This window comes from Bos taurus, chromosome 23 (assembly GCF_002263795.3).
Source record: "Bos taurus isolate L1 Dominette 01449 registration number 42190680 breed Hereford chromosome 23, ARS-UCD2.0, whole genome shotgun sequence".
NCBI classification, from domain to species: domain Eukaryota; kingdom Metazoa; phylum Chordata; class Mammalia; order Artiodactyla; family Bovidae; genus Bos; species Bos taurus.
Genome location: NC_037350.1, coordinates 32,357,386 through 32,376,628, shown reverse-complemented (window position 1 = coordinate 32,376,628; position 19,243 = coordinate 32,357,386). Strand labels below are relative to the sequence as shown.

Genomic DNA, 19,243 nt, shown 5'->3' with positions numbered 1-19,243 from the left:
TTCCTGGAATGGAAACTAAGCTTCATCTTGTTATTGTTGCAGGGGTGAATAGCCTTTCTCAGTCACTGAGTGCCAACCCTTTGACCGCCACCACCCTCGTCCATCTGGACCTCTCAGGGAACATCCTTCGCGGAGATGACCTCTCGGTGGGTTTTCTTTCCCTTCCTGCCATCTTCCATGAAACTGTACTTAATAAGCCTGGAATAATTTCTCAACAGGGCTTTGTAATGTATTTTCCCACATCTCCTTTTATCATGACATCTTAAAATCATTTAGTTATGAGCTTATAAGTGTTTTAGAGAAATATTCAGAGCTTGCCTTCATTAAATGTAATCTATCTCGTACATTTTTTTTCCTTCTCTCACTTAAGGTTGTTGAAGTTTAAATTCTTTCTGCAAATACTTAGTCTGAAGAAATTTTTTCTACATTTCAAAGCATTGTTGCACCTGTTAAAATTGTCTGATAAGAAAGATTAGAGGTGAAAAGTGAATTAACTTATCATTGAATAATATTATTAGGAAGACCAGTGGCTTTTAAAAACATAGTTTGTGAAGGAAAAGGATGTTGGGATGAACTTCAGTCCAATGTTCCATGAATACAGTAAAGAAGGGGAGGGTTAGGGGTCAAACTGGGGCTACTTTTGAAAGTTTGAGTGTGAAGGGAAAAGTTTCCCTTCAGTGGTAACAAGGTTTTTCATGCCTCTGACTCAGTAATATCAGCGTTTGGCAGATCTTGTTGATAGAGTGAATTGGGAATCATCTCATTGTCAGATGGGGTGAATGGTCCCCTTCCCTCTGGTCACCAGGATAGAATTTAGAATAAATGCTCCTTTATCAAGGGGGCCTATAGTACCTGGACCTCTTCAAAGGACCTTCATTTGCATCTCATTGCTTTATGGGAGTGAAAAATGCTGTGACCTGTATTCCCATTTCTCTTCTGTTTTACTTTCCTTGTAAGACAGGGAATGTTGCCACAGTCCTTTTTGTAGTTATTTGCTCTCCCTTACACTTGAACTCATTTACATAGTCCTTGCTTCCTGGTGTGCCATGACTTTTTCAGTGTGTTGTCCAACCTGAGTTGTGCCTTTCCCTGGCGATTCATAAATCTGCTCCCTCCAAACATGAAACCAGGGGTCTGCTGGGAAACCGCCAAAACGTTACAGTGGCACACTAACAGAATCGCGAGAAAAAGTGGAGCCTGAAGATGAAACAAGAAGGGACATCCATAGGCACCTAAGACAGCCAAGGAGCTGGCCGGGAGTCCTGTCACAGCGGGGCTTCTGGGGAAGGGCAAGTGGAATGATAAGGCCTGAGTGGCAGTGGGCTTCTAGCCCCTACGTGCTGAAGTTCTGAGAGCCATTCAGCTGGTGCTTCAAGGGATAACCCAGCCTAGCAGGGCCTACTGGAGGTGTTGGCCAAGTAGGGTCTTGTCACCACTTGAGGGTGATTAGAGCTCCCCCAGCTGGTGACCAGGAGTAAAATCGCAGTGCCAGGCAAAGAGAATCAGATCTTCGTTAAGTGAGAAAAAAAAAAAAAAAAAGATTTTTCTGAATCAGAATTTTCATAATACAGTACATTCTCTGTGTCTGAGTATTCTAAAATACTTTTAGTCCAGCCTGTTGCTCTTCTGAATTCCTTAGTAGAGAGGAATTTTCTCAACCATCTACAGCTATGTTGCTACACTCAGGAATCTTTGCCAAGGACTAGGACGTCTCAGTGTAAGCTTGTTTGTTTTTTCAAGTCTTTCAAGGCATCCACTGAAGCGAAGCAGAGGTTAGCTATTTGCCTGGTGGCAGGAGCTTGGATTTGGTTTGCTGTTGGTGGCTGTTGGCAGTTACTACTCACATAGGCAATTAGAGAATAACAGAGTTATTAATTTTATTGTTCTGATAGCCTTGTACAGGGATGAGGGGATCATTTATGCATTGTGACTCCCTAGAAACTGAAGTGTCTTAGCTATAAATGACATTTTAACCCCCCTCCCCCCCCCAAAAAAAACAACTAATCGTGTTGTCAGGCACTTTCTTGTTAGATTTTGGAGGTAACTAAGGATATAAAAATTTTTTTGTTGACCCAAAAAGAGAATATATATTCTGAAACTACCAGCCTTTGTTTCAAATTCAAAGTAGTGGTTCCTTGAACGCTTTCAAAAGTCGTTAGTATTTTGATAGGGTGGCTGCAATTCAGGTGGTATTTCATTCTCAACAGTTAAAATCAATTAGCACGGTCCCAAAATAATATAACAAAAATAGAGCTAATCAGAAAAACTAAGTCATATGTAGCAAAAAGGGGGTTTGGTAGCCAAGATTCCATTTGGCCTTTTTTAAAAAAACATGTATAATTTAAAATATTCTTTGGATTTTTGCTCTCAGGGAAGGTAACAGAATGACAAAAAATTCTGCTGATCCTCTTGGGAAGAGTGAAGCATGATCCTGGGTGGTTTTGGGGCAACTTTATTTAAAATATTAACTTGCATTGTGTGTGGGCATGTGCCTGTGGGCATGTGTTTTCTGGATCCTAATATATTTGGTTTTTATTTTTTATTTCAAGTCCATGTACAGTTTTTTGGCCCAGCCAAATGCCATTGCTCATCTGGATTTATCCAATACTGAATGTTCCCTGGACATGGTAATATTTTTTTTATATTGCTCAAGGGGTCTCAGAACAGCTATTTATAAGATGGGAAACAATGGGCTTTCTCCCTAATAAGATATTCTCTTAGTCTTAGAAATATTTGAAAATAAGAGTGATTGTTTCTTTCCCAGGTCTGTGGAGCTCTTCTGCGTGGCTGCCTTCAGTATTTAGCTGTGCTCAATCTCTCCAGAACTGTGTTTTCTCACCGGTATGAAGTCATTCCTGCTATTATCATCATCTTTTAGGAGTGTCTTTCTCTCAGAGAACATTGTAGTAAGATGAAAACAGTAATAAAGGGTGCATGTTGTATGTGAAAGAGGAGATGGTCCTAAACCATTATTGATGAATAATAGACCTTGCAAGCTCAAATTTTTGTTATGTCTTTTCTCCCTGCATGACAAGGTTCTTATCAAGAACTCCAGCCTGCCTATCTGAACTCTGTAATAAGGTGCCATTTCTCGTATGTGGACAGGCATTCTCTCTAAATATGGTAAAAATCCTTTTAGAAACGTCTGAAGGTGTTTCTCAATAATGCACTTTGAAGTAAGTCTCAACTGTGTCTGGGAGGCAAAGACAATAGTCAGCCTAGAGCTCTAGTATTCTGATTTGTGGAAGTGGCCGGCCAGCCTCAGCGCCTCACTTCTACCTTCATGTAGAATTCTACAATTCATGTAGAATTGTTTGCAAAACCAGGCAGTAGATTAGAAGTAACAGATATTCACACACAGCAGAAGCAGCAGCTTAGAATGGGAGAATGCAGAAGAATGATGAAAAGTACATGGGCTATTTTAGATTTGGTATTCTACTATCATTTAATGCATTAATACAATTCAGCACTCAGCATTTGTTACCACAAGTCATAAACAATATCAAAGTCATGATATGCTCTTTAATAGCATGGAAGACTGCCTAATATTATCTCCTCTTTTATTGGCTCACCTTTTTAAAGCTTTATATATTCCAAGGGATAATAGTCACTTTGTTGGAAAAAATCAGAATTAAACATGCTTTCTTCTACAATTATGCCTCATAAATAAGTTATTCTACATTTTAAAGTACTCCTGGTCCCTTACTTTAACAGTGATGTAAATCTTTAGGATAGCAAAAATATGCCACAAATACCTCAACCAGATATGATCAGAAAGTGTAAAGTGTAGGAGATAAAACAATGGGAGAAGTTGGGAGTTTTCTTAGGTACTGTATTTCAAAGACCTTAGAGGGTATTAAGTTGACTGCCCCATCAACCCATGAATTTGAAGAGAGCTCATGAAACCATGCTTTAGTGGAGCTATGATAGACTGAGGAATTGGGTTAGAAATGATATTATAGTACTATAAGGATCTTCATCTAATCAGCTCTTTTATGATGATTGGTTGTCAGTAGAGCTATTAAGCTTGTAGAGCGAAACTGCTAACAAATTGCCTTGTCTTCCAAATGAGAGGATGTGATTACACTGTTTAATACCCACTCCCTTACCTAGATGTAATCATAGGAAGCCCCTAGTAAATTATGTCAAAATTGCTGCATTTGCACTGAGTTGTAGATTGTTAGCCAGTCTGTTCATACTGTGATTCACGGATAATTTCAGAAGTGTAACAGTCAGGATAGGTCAGGTTGTTCCAGTAACAAATGATTACCCCCAACCCACCACCCTTTCTATAGCTTTCCACAACCGTGATCTTGCAACATGTCCGTTATGGGCCGGCCACATCAACTTCACGCTGGGAGGCAGAGCAGCCTCTTTCTAGAACATTGACAGTCACATAGCAGAGGAGAAAGAAGGATGGTAACACACACAGTGGCTGGTAAACCAACTCTCTGGAAATTGCACACATCACTTCTGCTCACATCCCATTCACCAGAGTAGCTAAGCCTGCCATTTGTGGGGTGACTGATCATCATCCTTCAGAAACGGGCAGTATTTGGAAACATTAGAACATCGACACCAATACGATGTAACAGAAAGAAAACTATGTTCAAATAAAAAATTAACATTTGCTCATCAGAAAATGAACCTGAGTGTTCAAGCTTATATCCTTCTGATATCTGAAACCAGAGTTGTTTGAAACATCTGGAATGTATTCTACCAGAATTCTCTTTCTTCTTGAATTTATTTTCATCCTCTCAAATAGAGATTCTTGCTGCTTAGAATAGAAAAATAGCTATTTTCTTCTCAAATAGCCCAAAATTGTCCTGTTTTAAAACCTTTCTCAAATATTGACAGGCTTCCTAGACCTCTGCATAAAATGTTGTTGAATAAGACACGGTTGAGCTGGACTTCTAGGATGGCTTCCTCCCTGAGATAGTATGATTCCCTCACAGAATATGCATAGCTATCGTTAAATGAGTGTTGACAGGGCATCAGGCTAAGTGCTTTACTTAGTGAATCCTTTCAACAATTCTATCGGATGGAACAAAATAAGCTAAGCATTGATATTCCAATTTGACTCTGAGATTTCATTTTTCTTAAACCCTCATATTGTGGTGTTGACTCTGTCTTCTTGTTGAGTTGTATGATTTGATCTACTTCCCACTGGAATAGCAAGCAAGGGGATATATTTGGAGGTTATAACCCTTTCCTTTTGCAGTTTTGTCTTTTTTCTAATATTTGTCCTGAAATAATTAGATTTGTGGTATGGCTATAAGAGCCGAGTAGGATATTCGTCATGCAGGCTTCTTGCCAATCAGACTTGACCTCCAGTCTCAATCTTGGCGCATCTGAGACCTCTACATCTGAAAATATCGCCAAACACAGGTAGCGATCCTTAACAATCTGATGTCATCCAGTGGGAAGGCTCTTTAAGTTGGTGAGAAATATATGTCTTCTTTGACTTATTTCCTAAAAACTCAAATATGGAGTTTCCTCGAGATCTAGAAATAGAACTCAATGAGTTCCTTGGCTTTGAAGAATAGAAATAAAATGTTTTAAAATTTAATGACATTTCTTAACCTCTCTTACATCACTTTAAAAAGTAGACTGAATTTACTTTCAGACTTTTTTTTTCTTTTTACTTTTAAATTTCTACTGAGGATACAACTGATTCATGGATTATTTCACAGTGTCTGAATTACCAATGAATAATTTTGCCAATAGGGAAGTGGGGTGTGGAGATGGAAGGTTAAGTGTATGACTGTCATGATTTGTTTTTCAGGAAAGGAAAAGAAGTACCGCCGTCTTTCAAGCAGTTTTTTAGTAGTTCTCTGGCTCTGATGCAAATCAACCTTTCAGGCACAAAACTGTCTCCTGAGCCCTTAAAGTGAGTGGTTAATTCATTTTCTCCAGAGCTTTTAAAGTTCAATTTGTTATTATGAATGTGTTTGAGGGAAGGAAAAAAAGACATACAATCCCAAGACAGTCAAGGCAGATGAAAATGCCTTTTACTTTGGGTCACAAAGGAAATCAAATTCTTTTCGAGTACATTGTGTGCTATTGATATTATTGTATCTTCTAGGGGAAAAAAACTTTCTTTGGTTTGTGACCTTGGCATTAGTCACTGATCTATAAAAGTGCTTCTGGATACCATTGCCTTTATACTGACCTCTGTTCAGTCCATTTTAGGTAGACTCTTGTGTGAATTCTAAATATTTCTACTAACAATAATAATCAAACTATATGTACTTGTGTGTGCAACAGAACCAATTTTTAGGTGTTTTGCTTTCTGGTTACCTGGGTATCTATCTGTTTGGGTATTTTTACTTGGCAGGCAACTTATGTTATGGATGAATAGCCCCAGTGGACAAGTAGCAGTGAAGTTGAACTTGTTAGAATAATTTCTTATCCCTGAATTTCTGTTCATCATTGCCAGAAATAATGAAAAGGGCTGTAGAATCTAATTTCTCATTGAACGTATTTTCAATTTTAGTTATGAATACCTATATTATCAGTTATGTTCAAATGTGCACACAGATTTCTCCTTTCCCCACCTAACATGTAAATCAGCATTCAGTTTTCCCCTGTAATTTGTGTGAAATGTTAAAATCAATGTCTGCTATTCATTTTACTGAACATTTTTTTCAAATTAATTTGTAAATTCCCTTTTTAAGAGCTGTGAAATTCTTGATAACAGTATTCTGCAAAGTGCTGTGTGACTAAAACAACAGAGGCCTTGAGAAAGAGTTGATCTATAGCTAAGTGCTAAAAAAGACAACCCAGAGGGATGGTATGGGGAGGGAGGAGGGAGGAGGGTCTAGGATGGGGAACACATGTATACCTGTGGCGGGTTCATTTTGATGTTTGGCAAAACTAATACAATTATATAAAGTTTAAAAATAAAATAAAATTAAAAAAAAATAAAAAAATAAAAAAGAAATTCTGATGTTATAGCAGGCCTTTTAAAAAAGTTTTAAACTTTTTGTTTTGTGTTAGGGGTATAGCCAATTAACAATGTTGTGGTAGTCATTTCAGGTGGACAGCAAAGGGACTCAGCCATACATATACATTTTTCTATTCTCCTGCAAACTCCTCTCCCATCCAGGCTGCCACATTACATTGAGCAGAGTTCCATGTGCTATACAATAGATCCTTGCTGGTTATCCATTTTATTTTATTTTTTTTAATTGGTTATCCATTTTAAATATAGCAGTGTGTACATGTCCATCCCAAACTCCCTAACTATCCTTTCCCACTACCCTTCTCCCTGGCCTTTAAAAAAAAAAAAAAAAAACAAACAGAAAAAATGGAATCTGTATATTAGAGATCTCTAAATATAACGGCTGCAAATAGTAAAAAGCCATGATTAGGCTATTTGTGTGGATATGAATAAAGCTATGAGAATCAATATTCTGAAGGGGAATCCCTTATAACTTAAACACACTTACTCATTTGATTGATATTTATCGAGCATTTACAATGGACTGTGTTCTGGGGGGCACTGAGTAGAAAGCAAAACCAGATTTGATATTATTGTATCGTATCAGCATGAAGTTAGCATATTCAAAGTGGTTTTAGTGACAGGTGCATGGTATACTAATTCTTCCAATGTTTTTGGTCCTGTAGAATATAGAGTAGTTCTTCATTGATCAGGGCAATTGATTTTATAGAATAATCCTCACCACAAGAACATGAATTTACTTGTACTTTATTATAGATATAGGCTTATAAACATTTGTATTTAAAAGTTGTTTTGTCAGTGTTAAATATTGTGACCTCTTATTAGTTATGTGAATGTTTAATAATAAATCAGTCCAGGCAGACCTCAGATATACTGCAGGATTGGTTCCAGTTTCCTGCAATAAAGTGAATATCACATAGTGAGTCACATGAATTTTTGAGTTTCCTGGTGCATATAAAAGTTATGTTCATACTATACTGTGGTTTATTAAGTGTGCAGTAGCATTATGTCCAAAAAATGTCCATATCATAAATAAGAAACACTTTATTGCTAAAAAAGGCTAGCTATCATCTGAGCCATCAGTGAGTTGTAATCTTTTTGCTGGTGGAAGGATTGAAATATTGTGAGATGGGACACAGAGGCGAGAAGCAAGCAAATGCTGTTTTAAAAAATGGCACCAGTAGATTGGCTTGACACAGGATTGCAGCAAACCTCCAATTTGTTAAAAAAAAAAAAAAAAAAAATGCAGTGTCTGTGAATTGCATTAGGATGAGGTATGCCTACGGTCTCTTCAGGTCTGTATTTTACCCTGTAAAATTTTTAACATGAAGAAAAGGCTGATGGCTCAAGATTCTATAAACAAAATTTCATATGTGCATTTAATGTGAAACTATAATTTGAAAAGAGGTGCTTGGGATTACCTGTGAGAGGATGAGGATGGAAGGGAACTTGCAAAACACTGCCCTAAGCTGGACGCAGAACTGGGTGCGTCTCCACAAACTGTCACCTGCTGTGTTGACAGCAGCCATGGGAAGGTGTCATTATCCCTATTTTACAGCTGAGGAAATTGAAGCTCAGAGAAGCCAAGTTTTGTCAAACTCACTGTCACAGATTGGGTTTTTTGGGAAGCAAAGTTAGAGATGAAAATTCACCTGTAGGATTTTATTAGGAAATGATTTTGGAATCCCACCTGTGAGGTGCAGGGTGGGCGGGAAGGAGGTGGGATGGGACAGAGGGGAGGTTGAACTGGGACTGCCACAGTGAAGCCCTCAGCCCGCCTGATGGGAGCTTTGTTGTTGGAATGACCCTGAGCTGGGTGAGGGGGCTAGGCCTTTATACCCCTGTGTTGATCAGTCCTTGGATATAGGCTGCTCTTGGAAGCAGATGTGACCTTGAGTGAGATACTTTTCTGCAGCTGAGGCAGCTCCCATAGAGGACCGATGGTCGAGGGGGCTCTGGGGAGGAACACTGCAGAGTCCACTACTCCAAGGAAGAACACAGCTGTGAAAAAAAGCAGTTACTCTCTTTGAGCAACCACTGGCTCAGGCCTGTTCCTAAACCACATTGCATCCCTCTGTACCGGGTGGGTGTAGGGGGTGGTGGTGGGAGACCCTCATTTCTTACAGGATGGGGAATTTGTAGCCATAAGAAGGGTAAAAAGGCCCCTTCTCTTGAGAGTGACACTTTAAAGTTTGGACATATCCATATTTTATAGAACTTCTCCACTTAACAGATCTTCCCCACTATGACAGATCTGTCAAAAGCGATACAAAGAGAGTAATTGCTTTTTTCACAGTTGTGTATTTTCTTGGAGGTTGTTTTTCATCCACATTAAAGTATTTTAAGGGGTTTTAAAGAAGAGGATGACACTGTTCCTTTAGTGTTTCCTAAAATCTCTGGAACAGAGTGGTTCTCGTGTGTCCCAAGCCTGCTCCCTGCTCGAGCATCGCTTAGGGAGGCACGCGGCCCCATTTACGGCTTATACTTCTTTCACACCCTCTCCCCTTCTTCCCTATACCACCCTCCCTCCCTGCCACGTGGTCCCCCTTCTGCCAACCCCATAGCCCTGGCCAAGTATTCTTAATAGAACCATTAAAATGGAGGGATGTGCTACTCCAAAATTATAACTAGTACCACATATCCAGAGCTTTGGAGATGAAATACAAATTCTTCTCTTAACCAGTTTTGCACTAATAACTGAAGACCAAGAGGATCAAACCACAGAGGCAGTTTACACTGGGTTAAAAGAAACAACACGCCTTGTGATAAGAGTTTTCCCCAGTGTCTGCTATGCTTTGCTGTAGTTGCTCTCTTTTGCTTCATTTTACTAGGGACAGTTTCTGTGGGTTATTTATTTTCACTTGTCTCCTGAGTCATTACCTTTTAATCAGTGGCCTTCCATAGTTAAGTATGTTAAAGGACACCATTTATTTTCTTGGCCTTAACCTACATGTCAGAAATAGGAAGAATGTTCCCTCCATCTCAACATTATAGTAATACAGTGTTAAAATACGTGGCTAAACTTAAAACTTAGAAATGTAGGAACCTCTTTGGTATTGTCCTCACTCTCCCATTTGCTGATGAGAACCCGAGACACAGAAAGGAAAAGTAATGTCCTTCAGGCCACCTTAGTGATAGCGTCGAGACCCGAGGACTGGCCTTTTGGTTTCTAGTGTCTCGATACTGCCCCCAAGAACGGGAGAGAAGTTCCTTCTGAGGAAAAGAGAAACACTTGAAGAAGTGATTGAACAGAGAGGCATGCCCACAGATGAGATGTGCCCAGCCCTTTGTCGTAGGACAGTGTTTGGGAAGGGCCAGTGAACTGGACTGAAGGAATAAAGAGACACACACTCCCTTCAGCCTTCTTACCCACAGGGGTGGTTTTCATAGCTGGAAGTAGCCAAGTTCTTGTGCTCTGTCCACCTCGGGAACTTTCTGTCTCAGAGGATGAGGCCAGAGAATCACTAAAGGGGGAAAGTCTCAGATACTCTCGCATGAAAACATCTCCTACCTTCTCACCTCCTCCTCCCCTGGGGCGTTTTTGAGTCACTGGAACACTGATAGCGGCTAGTCATCACCCCCAGGTGGCAGCTGCCTTGGTTCTGCCCTCTAGTCACCCCCAGGTGGCAAATGCTCTCTAGCATTTACGACTGTCTGCCTTGCATTATGGTCATTCACACACACATTTGTTTCCTTTGCTTGAGAGTGGGACCCTTCTCATACGCATCTTTATGCTCCTCACCAGGCTTATTTGAGGGTCTCTCCTGCTTTTGCTGTAATTAATGGAAGTGGGTGCATGTGTGAAATTTTTCTGTCAAGCCTATTCAGTGGTGTTGGATTTTATTGAACTGACTTGTGAAAGTGGAGTCAATTCATCCTCTTATGAGATGCACAGGATATGTCCAGTCTCCTCCATAAGCAAATAAGAAACGTCTTTGCAGAGTGGCAATGGGGTTTATCCTGTGACCAGCTAGTAGAATAGACAGACAGGATCCTGTTCTCAAACTCAAGGCTTGTACCTTATCTCCCATGTCTTTACACCCTTACCCATCCCATATCTGTATGTCCTTTCATCAACTCATCCAGTATGACCTCACATCCTGGAATACTGTAGAGCCTGCCTTCCCCATTAACATAACACTTAGGGAAACCAAGCTTCACTTTGCTATTCTAATAACAATTGCCTACGAATATTCTAAACATAATTAAAGGTGTTCTCAAGCAGATGCAGGGGGGAATTTATCTGTGATGAACACAATTTAATTTCAGTGTGCAATTAGGAGCACTGTTGGTTTATTTGCATAGGCATGAATAGCAACCCTGTCGGGTTTTGCATTTAGCAGGGTTGACCTGCTCCGTGTCAGACGGAAGAATGTGACTGTGTCATTTTTATCAGGGCTTTCGGTCGGTGGACATGCAGTTGGCATTTTGAAAAGTGAGATGGTGCTTGGCGCTTGACTCATTATGATTCAGAAAAGTCCTTCGTTCTCTAGGCTTTGTTCAGTGTGCTTACAAATTTTTAGGGCAATGTGTGGAATTTTTATCTAATGTGTGTGTGTGTTTCCTCCTCCCAGAGCGCTGTTACTGGGCCTGGCTTCTAATCATAACTTGAAGGGAGTTTCTCTTGATCTCAGCAACTGTGAGGTAAGAGCACCTTTAGACTATGTACTGGAATAGATAATAGTCTGTAAATCGCTTTGTCTTTTTCTTGGAAAAAGTGTAATTCTGTGACTCCAGAGGGTATACATGAAACAGGAAAATACACTTTATAGAAGTTTCTGATGTTCTGTGTTTTGTGAGTTTTATCTAAAAATAGTTGTGGAACACTATTCAGAAAGCACTCAAATGTGCTTTTAATGACCTTTTCCCCCTCCCTGTCTTCTTGCCAGTTGTTTAAGTATTTTGTGATGACACTTTGAGTTAATAAGCATTAAACTAGCTTTACCATCAAGAGAAGTAGACCGTGAAGCATTCCTCACAGAGGCCAGATGGGTACAGCCTAACTTGGACTTGGAGAATGTGAAAGGGAAGGTCTTTGGTCATTAATTTTGCTTTTTAGTATCTTGATTTTAAAACAAGAAAATTAAGATGCTTATCAAAATTATAACAACTCCAAACACTTTTTCTATCCAACTACACACAGAGGAGAATTGAGGCTAAAAGCTTCTTACATTTCTAGAGTGTACCTGAACTTTTGCACTGTCTTGAAACTTGTAGTTTGTGTGGAAATTAGCAAGAAAATACCTCAGGACAGACTGTCCAGCCTCTTCAGAGCTATGCTTTACCTACCATGTCGAACCTGGTGTCTTTTCTCAGGGCTAGAGATGGAAGGCTCTTCATTCCTCTTCTTGGGTTTTTATGCTCACTCTTCTCTCTTCGCGGTACATTCCTGCCATGTCCCTCTTCTTCCCCAAGGCTCCTCTTTCTTTGAGGATCTAGTTCAGGTCCAGCCTCCTCTGTACCTGCATCAGACGCGTACTATTCGATCCTAGTTTGGCCATAACTAGCTATGCAGTCCTGGGTGAATTAGTTGATAGCACTACCTCTCAATTTCTGTGTCTGAAATGAAGACAATATTTGTGCCTCTCCTGGTAGGTTGTTAGGAGGTTTAAAGAGCTCTTTGAAATATGCTGCTTAGAACGTCTAGTACCTATGAAGGTTGCTCACTGTTGTTGCTTATCTGTCTGTAAATTTCTTCCCTGACTGCTTCAGCACTCTGGGGTCTTATTTTCCCTAATTGTCTAGTACTTAATGATGGTGACGCGCATTTGGACACTGAACAACATAGTACCTTGTACAGTTATGAAGCTAGCTCCTGTATGCCTTCCCAGCTAGGCGGTGACTTTCTAGACGGCAGTATTTGTAGCTTACTTTGCTTTCTGTTTCCCTTAGCTGCTAACAAAATGCTGAGCACCAAGGCAACTCCACACTGAAGATTAATACTTTTCCTCTCTGAAAATTCTAGAAACTGACAGGTCTGAAATCAGCCATATAAATTGTTAGTGCAGGATTTTTTTTTTTTTTTTTAACAATTTTGAGCTGGGGTGAATGCCAACTGTGTGTGATTTACTAGTCTTTTTGTCTGTTGGGGTGAAAAGAAGAAAAAAATCTTAAAAACCTAACTTGGTATTGTGAAATTTTCATGTGTAAGTCTGTGTGCTCTTTTGTTTTAAAGACAGACCATAAAACAGAAACCATCTCTGGTAGTATGAATTAATTATTTCCCAGCACTTTATTAAGGCATGCCAATAATAAAATTTTTTATGAAGGAAGGAATGAGAGCAATGGGGATGGAAAGGGTTATTCTATCAAATAAAAAACAACTTATATAATGTTGCTCGCTCTGTTACGTTAAAATACAGAATTGGCAATGACCCATATGCTTTACTATCCTGATTAAAGTTCATGATTGCTACCAATACAACATCATTTATTTAATTCTGTGATTAAAACTGAAAAGGACATAAGTGATCATCTGATTCCCGTGCTTATAGATGAGGAAACTGAGGTCTAAAGAAGCTGAAATAATCCAACTAATGGTAGAGTCCTAATGAAAGTATGCTTTCCTGATTATTGTTAATACTAGTAATGATTAGAATATTATGTGATTAGGCATTTTCTTCTCAAATAAGTTGATAGGTACCATACGGATGAAGAACACTGTGTTAGATTGTTACACAGCTTGTTGTTTAAACTCCTTTGTGATCCTATTGGAAATAACTTTGAAAGACAGCTGTTTTTGGTGAACCATATAAAACTGACATTTTTGTAAGTCAAAAATGGCAAACTCTTGGCAGTTTCATATGGATCCACCAAATGGCTAGTAACCTTTTTTCCTTTGTATTTTTTTCTTATTAAGGCAAGAATCAGATACTGATGGTAGAATTGGCTATTATTTTGATGATAATTCTACCTTCATTTTGGCCATTCATTTGTGAATTATGTGATAAAATTGTTGTAGCCATGTGTTCCGGGAAACAAACTCACTCAGAAGGACAGTGCAGATAGTGGAGTGCACTTTATTACACCGGTGAGCCCAAGGCAGAGTCTCCTCTTAGCCAAGGACCCCAACCAGTTTTTGTGAAAACCTTATATACTCTAAGTGTACATGCCCAAACCCACCTCCCCAAATTCCCTGAAACTAGTCTGAACAAAGGAAAAGAAAGATACAATCAAAGTTAACCCATGATTCGTATGCCTTAAGCCTAGGTAGTTAACAGTGGACAATTATCAATAGGCCTGTGGTCATACCCTAATAAGCATCATAGAATTTATGATTCTCTTTGGTTACATAGATAATTAGGGTATTCTTTTAGGTGACAGAGAATCTAGGTACGAGCCCTGGGGCTCTTCCATTCGGGGGGGTCTAGTTTTCCAGTTGGTATGTCATTTCCATAGATACTGGACATAGCTCAAAGTCCACAGTCTGACCCAAGATGGAGTCCTGCTTTCAAGATGGAGCCTCTTCTGTCTGTTTCCTTCTTCAAAATGATGCTACTGACATGAGGACCCATTAATGCTACCTTAGTGTCATGTTCTTCCACTGTCTGACAGCTTGAATCACAGTACTGGTGACCATGTTTGTCAAGTCACATGTTACGTTGCTTCTTACAGTAGTTAATGAAACACAAAATTACAGTTGACATTTAAACAACACGGGTTTGAACTGCCTGGGTTCACTTATACATGACTTTTTTCCACTGAATACTTATTATAGTACTATATAATGGTTGGTTGAATCTGCACATGGGGAAGGAAACTTGGATATTGAGGGTCATCTGTAAAGTTTGTACTTGATTTTTTGATTGTGTGGAGGGTTGGTTCCCTTAAGTCCCCTCATCCCCCAAGTTGTTCAAGGGTCAATTGTATATATCTCTCTTGAAAGTGAAAGTCACTCCATCATATCTGATTCTACGACCCCATGGACTATATAGTCCATGGAATTCTCCAGGCCAGAATACTGGAGTGGGTAGCTGTTCCCTTCTTCCCAACCCGGGGATTGAACCCACGTCTCCTGCACTGCAGGTGGATTATTTATCCGTTGAACTACCAGGGAAGCCCCTATATATTTCTCTTAGGTTATATCTCTGAAATGGTAATTTATATATCACTAGGTTCTAAATTACCCTTTGGTATCGCACCCTGCCAGCAAGGATATATTGAACTGATCATGTCAAACCACATTTTGTCCTTGGAGAATCCTGCAGTATTCACAGTTTTATGTGAGGAAATTTCCCAGGATTGAAGTTATTTTTTCATTAAAAATAAAACCCCTGGAGAAGAAAAGTGACAAATAACAGAGGGATGGTATTTTACATTTAAGTCTGTAATATTCACCACCTCTTTTTAAATGGCAAGTGTTCTTGAGGAAGGAATATGAATTATTAAAAGTTCTCTAGATTTTAATTTACCTTGCTTCTGTCCCCATTATGAATGTTTTTGTATTAGAACTATTCACTTAGAACTATGAGTAACAGCTGAAATATTCCTCCTTCCTTGAGACCACACTTCTCTCTTGAAAGAAATGTGATTGTATTTTTAACATTTTAAAAAGTATTGAGTGATTCAGTTACATTTACTCCTCTTTGATCTTGCATTCTTTTAAACAGTGCTAGTGTGTGGGATCCAAATGAGGGTAATTTAAAAACCAGTTTTACATGCATACATGCAGACACAGCCTCTAATTATGCAAATTCATTTAAAAGGATTTTCATTTACAGTAATGGAAAAGCTTTTACTGTTTTGGGAAAGCTTTAAGCTTTGGGGGAATTTTAGGCATCTAATAACCTGTGAATTCAATCGAATGTTCTTGGCAACTGAAGATCAGTTATTTTCTTATTTAAGTTTTGGATTTTTGTTTTGGGAGTCTATTTTAGTTGCAGTGTTTTTTTCTCACTCTGCTTTTTTATGTTGTGTGTTGATAGAGACTTCTGCTTCTCTGTTCTTATTCTGCTTACTGCTGATAACATTTTTTTTTGTTTTTTTCTCCTTGGGCTTCCTTAGCTTGGCCACTGTGTAAGTACTTTATGAATCAATAAATTAGGCTATGTTGACATTTTAGTACCGGAAAATGTTAGTATTATGGGTTTATGCTACAAATATCAGTTAGGAGTATTTGTAAAATAAACAGAGTTGAGCACTGAAATCTCATCTTCATCCTATTTTCTGTTTTCACAAATGGAATATTTTTTCTATACATTATAATAAGTAGAGATTTTCTTGTAGAAGTTTGACTTTTCAACAGAGAAATCATTAGCAGCAAATAATGAAATTGTAAAGACTTATGCTTATCTTCTCAAAAGCATAATATTTTCATGTTGTGAAAAGCAGATTATGTTCCTTTGAAGTGTTTGCCTAAATTGTTTCTTGCTTTAATATTGATATGGTCTACATATAATGCTCAGTGCGACTTGAAGCAGTGTTGCTTAAATCTATTTGTGAAGAACCTGGTGGTTGTTGTTTTTTAATTTCCACTCTATCATAAGCCAGTACTTTGGCAAAAAATATAATAAAAGTAGCCATAGTTCCACCCGCTGGGTTCACAGCCCTTCAGCTGTGGAGTTGGCTGGTCTTGGTTTCCTTGGAGGAAACCAGCCTCCAGGGAGGCTATGTGAGATGTCCAATGTGAGCTCTGAAGGGGAGTGTCTATGTGACACTCCCCTTCAGAGCTCACATTGGACATCTCACAGTGATCTGCGGTCACCTGAAAAAATAGAAAAGACTGAATGTAAACACCCCCGCTAAAAAAAACTGAATAAAGTGATCCCAAAGATCTGTGCAAAATTCTGCTTAACATATAAGCAGCCAGGAAAATTGGCAGGTTTTGGTCCAGGGTTCCACAGACATATTGCCTGTAAAATAGTGAAATAAGGATTCCTTAAATTTTTACATCAAAATGTGAACAAGTAGAAAGTGTTATCAATTTGGTATAGAATCTTAAAATAAATTTCATTTTCTTAAGTGAATAGAGAAACTACCATATCCTTTGGCCCATAGTAGGTTCCCAATAAATGGTAGTTTCTCTTATTAGATCATAAGTTTCCTAAACAGAGGGCCACAGCTTGGAAAACTGCACCCTGCACAATGTTTTAACGTGTAGTAAGAACTCAGATAGTTGCTAAATGGGAAACAAAAAGATATTCTGACCTTGGTAAAATGTGCTTTTGGTTTTTGGGAAAAAGATGAAAATGACTTTTTAGGTTTTTATTGTCTCCTTCAGTTGTTTTGCTATTATATGATGGAGAGTTATACCTGAAAGCTGTAGTAATCAGATATAACAGTAGTGATTTCTCACGTATAAAGGTATTCGTTAGATTTCCAAAAGTCAGAAATGAAGAAAATTCTTGTGGGTTGACAGAGATTGTTTTGCTTTTGGTGATGCAGGGTGATCTCTGTCTTCTGTTTCTTTCTGTAATGATTTTCAGACTTATGTGGAATGGGACATAATGACTAGTGGTTGGCCCTTTGCATTGATGATTTTTTTTTTTAAGTTGATAAGTTTTCTCTTTTTTCTTTGGTGCTAAGTTCAAGGCTATCTCTCCTATTTTTAATTTTTTGGTTTCACCCCTCCAGTAGGTGACCACTTTCCCCTGTTTGGTTTGTGTTTCTCTAGCTGAGATCTGGAGGTGCGCAGGTACTAGAGGGCTGCATTGCTGAAATCCACAACATCAGCAGCCTAGACATCTCCGATAATGGTAAGTCAGAAATTAGAGAAGAAAACACATAGAAATATTATTTGAAGGAAGTTAGTAAAGGGAAAATAGTCTAATCCAATCTAGATGACACCTTAATAAAACTGATATTTCACTCCTTGATTAGAGGACTATTTTTTCTTTTTCCACGATTTTTATAAGTATTTTTTTTTCATGATAACTATAGCCATTTATGTTTTAAGAGAGTATATTTATGGAATAATTTCATGTCAAAGTCTTAAGTTTGTTTCATGGCCAAAATGTGAAAAGTCTATGCAGTAAAACAATTTAGTTAAAAAAAAAGATCAGCAATATATTGATAACAATCTGAGTACAACCTTTTGTGTTGGACTTGGTAGTAATAAATTGAGGCCTTATTTATTTATACAAAAACCTGTTTCATTAGCTTTATTTCTACTGGTTATAGTAACATGTGAGTATGAACCTGCATAGGCAAGCATGCTGTATGAATTTGCATAGACAACTTTAACTGCAATCACCTCCCAGTGAACAGTATGTCAGAATCTTCTCTCACAAAGGTGTGGAGAGAGATGAAACTTTCTACTGTCATGTATCACCATTCCTTACTGACTTTATTTAGCCCCTGGTTGCGCAAGAGATTTAGATACATCTTTGTGGAGAATGAATTTATCCCCGTGAAATAATAGGACATAAAAAGAAGGCAAAAAGTTCCTGGGGTCGGGGGGAGGAGAGTAGAATCCTAGGGATTTCAGGACAGTACAGAAAGTCATCCAACTGCCTTGTGCCTTTGTTTAATTGTGTTCTCTCTGAGAATTTATTTATCCACATGTGTGTTGATTTTCCATTTACTCTGATTCTTTTCAGGTTTAGAATCTGACCTATCTACCTTAATAGTGTGGCTCAGTAAAAACAGATCAATACAACACCTGGCGTTAGGCAAAAATTTTAATAATATGAAATCCAAGTAAGAGTTTTTTGCATTTTTTATATGACAATGATGAAAATAACCAGCCTCCTGAAAGCTTTTGATTTGATTCCACTGTCCACATCTTTAAAATCTCTTTAGAAATCTGACACCTGTGTTGGACAACTTAGTACAGATGATTCAAGATGAAGAATCAGTGAGTATTATTTTCAACACTTTTGCCTAAAACCTTTCTTTCTGTTGCTGTTCTTACTGATTTTGTCCAGTGGGTTAGTGCTGATATGCTTTCAGATAATTTTATCTCTGCATACATTTTCTATTATTTTTTAAATGCAGTAAATATTCATGTTTTAGCACAGTTATAGAGTATACTTAAATTTACTTACTTTCACTTTATTCAACTAATCACTAATTAAAGGAAGATTGAAATGTACATTTACTCCTAAGCCCATCTTTCAATAAGCTGTATTACTTACTAGCTTCAGCTAATACACTAATCTACAGGTATGAATTTTTACTCTCTAGTTGACTTTATGACTTAATCTCATGCTGAGAAACATCATATTGCTAATTTGAATTTCATCCAGTAATTATGCAGAATTATAAGAGACTAAGAAAGTTGTTCCCCGATTTAAATTGTGTCTAGAGCTCTAATAATCCTTATATTTTTATCCCCTTTAA

At 38.3% G+C, this 19,243-nt stretch overlaps 1 protein-coding gene across 8 annotated transcripts in view; it reads left to right on the top strand.

Moving 5' to 3' along the window:
* The window catches only part of CARMIL1 (capping protein regulator and myosin 1 linker 1), a 306,909-nt gene that overhangs the window by 197,495 nt on the left and 90,171 nt on the right, over positions 1-19,243 (top strand). For all 8 annotated transcript variants that reach the window (NM_001192903.1, XM_024983668.2, XM_005223775.5 and 5 more), the window contains 8 exons: positions 43-146; positions 2,550-2,627; positions 2,765-2,841; positions 5,786-5,890; positions 11,539-11,608; positions 17,577-17,658; positions 18,502-18,601; positions 18,704-18,758. In NM_001192903.1, coding sequence (NP_001179832.1) covers positions 43-146; positions 2,550-2,627; positions 2,765-2,841; positions 5,786-5,890; positions 11,539-11,608; positions 17,577-17,658; positions 18,502-18,601; positions 18,704-18,758 — 671 coding nt within the window. The remainder of the gene's footprint in view (positions 1-42; positions 147-2,549; positions 2,628-2,764; positions 2,842-5,785; positions 5,891-11,538; positions 11,609-17,576; positions 17,659-18,501; positions 18,602-18,703; positions 18,759-19,243) is intronic.